This window comes from Chiloscyllium plagiosum, chromosome 1 (genome assembly GCF_004010195.1).
Source record: "Chiloscyllium plagiosum isolate BGI_BamShark_2017 chromosome 1, ASM401019v2, whole genome shotgun sequence".
NCBI classification, from domain to species: Eukaryota; Metazoa; Chordata; class Chondrichthyes; order Orectolobiformes; family Hemiscylliidae; genus Chiloscyllium; species Chiloscyllium plagiosum.
In genome coordinates this window covers 42,985,761-42,993,186 of record NC_057710.1, presented here as the reverse complement: position 1 = coordinate 42,993,186, position 7,426 = coordinate 42,985,761, and the positions used below count along the sequence as shown (strand labels likewise).

General features: G+C 40.5%; 1 protein-coding gene across 1 annotated transcript in view; it reads left to right on the top strand.

The window, feature by feature from the left end:
- LOC122542599 (A disintegrin and metalloproteinase with thrombospondin motifs 12-like) overlaps positions 1-7,426 on the top strand; it is a 565,140-nt gene that overhangs the window by 484,831 nt on the left and 72,883 nt on the right. The window contains exon 20 of the mRNA XM_043680588.1: positions 4,339-4,491. Within this exon, the coding sequence (XP_043536523.1) occupies positions 4,339-4,491 (153 nt within the window). The remainder of the gene's footprint in view (positions 1-4,338; positions 4,492-7,426) is intronic.

The following is a 7,426-nucleotide window of genomic DNA, read 5'->3' as shown; positions in this document are numbered from 1 at the left end:
TGGAACGGGTGCAGAGGTGGTTTACCAGGATGTTGCCTGGTATGGAAGGAAAATCGTATGAGGAAAGACTGAGGCACTTGGGGCTGTTTTCACTAGAGAAAAGAAGGTTTAGGGGTGACTTGATTGAGGTGTACAAGATGATTAGGGGGTTAGATAGGGTCGACAGTATGAACCTTTTCCCGCGTATTGAGTCGGGTATTACAAGGGGGCATAGCTTTAAATTAAGGGGGGGTAGATATAGGACTGATGTTAGGGGTAGGTTCTTCACTCAGCGAGTCGTTAGTTCATGGAATGCCCTGCCAGTAACAGTGGTGGACTCTCCCTCTTTATGGGCATTTAAGAGGGTATATGGAGGATAGTGGGTTAGTGTAGTTTAGGTGGGCTTGGATCGGCGCAACATCGAGGGCCCAAGGGCCTGTACTGCGCTGTATTCTTCTATGTTCTATGTTCTATGTTCTATGTAAAGATTCTAATCCCACTTTTCAGCACTTGACCCAAAGCCTTCCAAGCCTTGGCATCACAATTGCACATCGAAATATTTCTAAAGCAGTTAAGAGGGTTTCTGCCTCAACCACACTTAAAGGCAGAGATTTCCAGATTCCCACCAGCCTCTGGGTGAAAAGGTTTTCCACACATTTCCTCTAAACCTTCGCTCCTTTCCTTAAATCTATGTCCCTTGGTCACTGATTCCTCCATCAAGAGGAAATGTCTTTTGCTATCTACCCTACCTATGGTCCTCATAATTTTCTACATCAATCATGTCCCCTCATAATCTTCTCCATTCTAAGGAAAACAACCCCAGTCTGTCCATTCTGCCTTCATAACTGAAACTCTCCTGTTCAGGCAACATCCTGGTAAATCTCCTCTGCACCCTCTTCAGTGCTACAACATCTTACAAATGCCACATAATGTTATACATTCCACTGCAGCATCTGAGATATTGTAAAGCAATCCACAAACTTTGAGTTAAATATCTCACAGCATTCCATAAAACAATATCTCATCTCCCAATATTAACAAGTGTTAGGGCATCATGGTAGCTCAGTGGTTAGCACTGCAGTTTTACAGTGCCAGGGATCCAGATTTGATTCCAGCCTTGGGTGACTGTCTGTGTGGAGTTGGCACATTCTCCCTGTGTCTGCGTGGGTCTCCTCTGGGTGCTCTGGTTTCCTCCCACAATCCAAAGATTAGATTAGATTACTTACAGTGTGGAAACAGGCCCTTCGGCCCAACAAGTCCACACCGCCCTGCCGAAGCGCAACCCACCCATACCCCTACCCCTACATTTACCCCTTACCTAACACTACGGGCACTTTAGCATAGCCAATTCACCTGACCAGCACATTCCTCCCACAATCCAAAAGATGTGCAGGTCAGGTGCCTTAGTCAGATGGAAATGGGTCTGGGTGGGTTACTCTTCAGAGGGTCGGTTTGGCCAAAGAGCCTGTTTCCACACTGTAAGGAATCTAATCTAAATCCTTTAAAAACATTTAAGGATCGGAATTCACATCTACTCCAACAACCAATCGATTTTCCCTTGGGAAAAGCCCTATCTGTATCCCAGGTTTAATTGAAATTCATTCTTTATCCCTCGAAATGCAGCCCTGTTGTCCGTGCCTTGCTGTACAGCAAACCCTTCTTGTCTATCACTCCTGTTCTTACTAATGCCCATTGTCTACTATTACCAAATGTCTCCAATTTACTGGTTAACCATAAGCACATTTTCGAGTTGGTTAGCTCTCATTATGAGGGGTTTATAGGATCAGAAGGCAGAATCTTGATACAGCAATAGGTTTACTTGTATCATGTTTTTAACTCAACAAATATCCCAAGGAGCTTCACTGAGGCATTTTAAAACAAAATTTGTCACTGAGCTACAAACAGGAGTATTCGGGATTCAACAATAATCTAGGTCAAAGAGGTTGGCTTTAAAAGGAGAAAAAAATATGTTTGAGAGAGAGAGAGCCTTATGGGAGGAATTCCAAAGTTTAGGACCTAAGCATTGAGGCCAGGCCATTAATCTTTGAGTGTTTAAAATTAGAGATGCTCAAGATGCTGAGGTTAGTTGAGCACAAATGTCTTTGAAAGGTTAGTGAGTTGGAAGGTGTTGCAGCGATAATGAGGAGTGAGGTCATGGAGGGATTTGAAAGCAATGATGAGAATTTAAAAATCAAGATTAGGATTAATCAGTTTGAGAGGTAATAAACAGTTACAGGCTGGTCTGTTATAATGAGGAGAAAGTGAGGTCTGTTATAATGTCCATTTCATCAATGGAAATTTGCTGTAATGTGATTGATGAGTTGGGGGATGCTGTTTCTACAATGCAAACTTTTAAAACGTGTGTTGTCTGAAATGCGATGACAGTGCCAACACTTTAAGCACTGTTTCTAAAGTGCGATTTTTCCATAACACGGGATTGCACAACAACGCAACCATGATGTTATGGATAAATTGACTGTATCGAGTGTTACAGTAGAAAGTATGAGGCAGGAGTAGAGTTGGGAACGTGTTATGAAAGCAAAAATATGTTATCTTAGTTATAGTAGGCACCTGCTGAAGAAAAAATTGAAAGCCAAATGTATAAGGACACGATTGGTCTGTCCAAACTGTAAAATTAATTTCCTATGTTTCCAAGGCCAGGCCCTTTGTAGTCTCCCATGGGAGCAACTGGATTTGGTTTCCTGTTCTCCTGGCAAGTCAGGGCAGATACCAGGTTTGGTTTTCCATGTTCTGGAGAGAGTTAAATAGGAGGGGTACCTTTTTCATTCCATCAGCTCAACAGTATAACTTCTGGGGTACGTCTAAAGCCAGCAAGTGATCTGAGAATTTTGTATGAAAGGTAACGTATGAAATGGTGGTAATTGGAAGGGAATGTCTCAATGTTGGGATACAAATCTAGAAAGCCTTTGCAGAGTCTCTTACACATGGTGTTGACTGTTGTCAGTGCAGATCCTCTGATGTAAATAACGTTCTTTAATTATTTGGAGGCTGGTTTAAAAAGGAACCAACTAAATTTGTTAATGTTAGCAAAATTGGGATGAGAACAAGTTGTACGAGCAAAGAATAAGAGCTCAAAACATAAATGGTTGACATCAATTTTGATGAATATGATACTGGGATGTCGTATGTGCTAATAGGAATATCATTTTATAATTCTAAATTAGATTGAATATATGGTGGCAATACTAAGGAAAGTCCACTAATTTAGCTGTCCCATTGGAGGGAAGGTAACAGTTCTAGTCAGGATATACGCTTCTTGTTTCTGAATCTCATCAGAGTGTCTCAAACGATCTTGTTTCTCTGGTAATTTTGTGGTGTCTTTGAAGTATCTGCTATAGATCAGTGCTTGCAATCTCATCTCTTAATCAGTAGACATTGGGCTCAATCTAAAGACTTGAGTCTAAAACATTTTGAGCTATAACAATGCAAGTCACTGTTCTTTCATGGGTCACTGCCATGGATTGTTGATAAGGACAGGTTCAGACTCACCAATGATAATGCCTGTCCTCCCCACAGATTAATGGAGGGAGACATTCACATTTTACAAAGTACATTATAGACAATGATGTGAAGTCATTGTTACAATTTAGGGAACATGAGAGCAAATTTATACATAGCAATGACTTATTGACCAGATAATAGGTTTTACTTAAGTTGGTTGAGAGATAAATATTAGCCAAGTTACCAATGATATTTGACCTGCTTTTTTAAAAGTTGTGCCATGATCTCAGAAATCTATAAAATTCTAACAGGACTAGATAGGGTAAATACGGGATATTACTGATGGCAGGGGAGATCAGAACAAAGGGTTCCAGTCTAAGGATCAGGGGTAAACCATTCATAATTGAAACGTTTTCAATAGAGAGTGGTGATTCTGTTGAATTTTCTATCATAGAATTCAATCAAGGCCAAAACATTGCATGATTTTACAAAGGAGTTGGATTTGGCACTTGGGATCAAAGGATATGGGGAAAACAAGAATAGGCTATTGAGTTGGATGATCAGCCATGATGATAATGAATGACAGAGCAGATTTAAAAGGTTGATTTGCTACTCCTGCTTCTATTTGCTATGTTTTTGCCTATGTTTCTATCGAAAGGTGTGCACTACCAAACTTTACAGCATTATAGAACTTTATTATCTTTTGCATTAAGATTGTGTGCTGTACATAGAATATTTATTCCTTTAATACCTGTTGATCAATTATGTAGAGCCAAGTTCTATTACACATTGCTGTTGATATGACTATGCTGATAGTAACAACATACTATCATGTCTGTTTTCAGTTGTAATGGCCTTGGATGTTTTCTGTTTTCTCTGTAACTTTATTCTGTGCAGTGTTCTACCACATGTGGAGTTGGTGCAATGTGGAGACAAATAGAATGTAGTACTGAAGAAGATGCACACTGTGAAAACGTTAAGAAGCCAGCCCCTGCTCGGAGATGTTTTGTACGTCCGTGTGCTATTTGGAAAATAGGAAACTGGAGCAAAGTAAGTAACAAGTGCTAAAGATAAAATGGACAATTAGCTTTTCAATTCTTATCCTCCCTCCACATCCCATCCACCATTAGATTCTCACATCTCCAGAGAGTCATCAATTTGGCACCTGAACCTACCCCATCATGAGTTCACACCATTTGATTTTGGCTTTTGTACCCAGAGAAGTTAATGATACCATGCAAATGGGCCAAGGTAAAAGAATTGGATCTGTGCCAGTCCACCTTTGATTCCTGGGCTTTCTTGCAGCATGACATCTGTTTATAAAAATGCAGTCTGGATGTGTAGGTGTTAATGAGGTCAAATGGTACGGTACAGGATTTCCAAAAAAAGGAAAAGGTTTACATTTAGCCCTTCCAGAATTTTGAACAATAGTTGATACTCCATGGATGCTTATCTCTGCTGGCTGAGTCCCAGTCAGTGAAGGTAGAGCAGCAGCTCAGGCCTGAAACAATTGATTTTGTTTTCCCTATGCTGCATGAAATGTCTCACAATCTAAATGGCTAGGGATTGGTATGGGGGATATGAGGACATGACACCTTCTGCTGGGAAAGTGCACAATAACATTCAGTGAAGCTAGCATAATTAAACTACATTCACATGTATGACACTTAGGCCATAATGTCTGTTTAATCCTACTTATTTTGAATTACCCTATTTTAAAAAGAAGCAGGAGAGGTATGCCCTGCAACCTGACCATATATATCTCAATGAGCATCACAAAAAACAGATTCCATGATTGTCTTCATAATATTATTTGTGGGAGTTTGCTGAATGCAAGTTAGTTGCTGAAATTCCTATATTATAACTGTGGCTATTTTAAAAGTACATATTACCTATAAAATGTTTTGAGATGACCATTGGTGGTGAATCATGCTTTATAAATGTAAATCTTTCTTTGTTTCTCTGTTTAATGTAAGTTCATTTTTCTTTTAGTAACTTACGTTAGCACCAGAATATGGAACATAATTTTGAAATTTAAACAGAGACTATTTTAAAAATTCCTTCTTTCTCTGCCATACTCTCCTTCTCAACTTTTAGTCACTGCATTCCATTTGTGATCGGTCTGTGCAACCACACACAGTATCACTGTGTTGTGAAGGTTATAACTTAGTCCTTTTTTTTAATCATTCATCAGACATGGGCATTCTTGTGTTATACATCTCTCTTTGCCCTTGAAATTCAAATTCAAGTCAGAAGACAAGAAATAAGTTAGGAGACAGCCTAGTTGCTTTATCAGTGGACCTTTTATCCAGAGACTCAAGTAATATTCCAGGATCCTCGGTTCGAATCCTGCCACAGCAGATGATGGAATTTGAATTCAGTTAATAATGTAGAATTAATTGTCTCATAGAGTCATATCACATGGAAACAGATGCTTTGGTCCAATTTGTCCACGCCAAACAGACATCTCAATCTGCTCAAGGTCTATATGCCAGCATTTGGCCCATACTTCTCGAAATCCTTCCTATTCATATTCCCATGCCTTTTAAATGTTATAGTTGTACCCACCTCCACCACTTCTTCTGGCAGATCATTCCATACATGCACCACCTCAGCTTGAAAAAGTTACCCTCAAGTCCCTTTTACATCTGTGCTCTTTCGCCTTAAACCCATGACTTCTCATTTTGGACTTCCCTAATCTGTGAAGAAGACTATAAAAATGGCTATTCAACCTATCCATGCTCCTCATGATTTTATAAAACTCTATAAGATCATCCCTCAGCCTCTATGCTCCAGAGCAAATTACTCCAGCCTCGTCAGCCTCTCCCTTTAGCTCAAACCCTCCAACACTGGCAACATTCTTGGAAATTTTTTCTGCACCCTCTCAAATTTAGCAACATTCTTTCCATAGAAGGGCGACCAGAATTGTGCACATTTTTCTAAAGGTGGCCTCACCAACATCCTGTGCAGCTGCGGCATGACATCCCAACTCCTATACTCAATATTCTGCCCAATGAAGGCAAGCATGCTAAATGCCTTCAAGGAACTTCCAAGGAACTATGCGCCTGCACCCCGAGATCTCTTTGTTCGGCAACACTCTCTAGGGCCCTGCTATTACTGTTGAAGTCCTGCTCTGGTTTACCTTACCAAAATGCAACACCTCACATTTATCTGAATTAAACTCCATCTTCCATTGTTGATTGTCAGAAAAATCTGTATCGCTAATGTTCTTTATGGAAAAAAACTCTGTCCTTACGTGTAAGCCTAGAAACCACAGCAATGCGGTTGATTTCTAACTTCTCTCTGGGTAATTAGGGATGGGCATTAAATGCTGGCCGAGCTAGTGATGCTCTCAATCTTCTGAATGAATACCAGAAAGTTATGTGTGGTCTATTTGCTGCTATTAAATTTGCGACGTGGAGGTGCCGGTTTTGGACTGGGCTGTACAAAGTCAAAAATCACACAACACCAGGTTATAGTCCAACAGGTTTATTTGGAAGCACAGTAGCATTCGGAGCACTGCTCCATCATCAAGTAGCTGTGGAGTAGGATCCTAAGACAGAATTTATCGCAAAAGATTACAGTGTCATATAGCTGAAATGATATAGAGTCATACAGTCATAGAGAGGTACAGAATGGAAACAGACCCTTCAGTCCAACCCGTCCATGCCGACCTGATATCCCAACCCAATCTAGTCCCACCTGCCAGCACCCGGCCCAAATCGCTCCAAACTCTTCCTATTCATATACCCATCCAAATGCCTCTTAAAAGTTGCAATTGTACCAGCCTCCACCACATCCTCTGGCAGCTCATTCCATACACGTACTACCCTCTGCGTGAAATGGTTGCCCCTTAGGTCTCTTTTATATCTTTCCCCTCTCACCCTAAACCTATGCCTTCTAGTTCTGGACTCCCCGACCCCAGGGAAAAGACTTTGTCTATTTATCCTATCCATGCCCCTCATAATTTTGTAAACCTCTATAA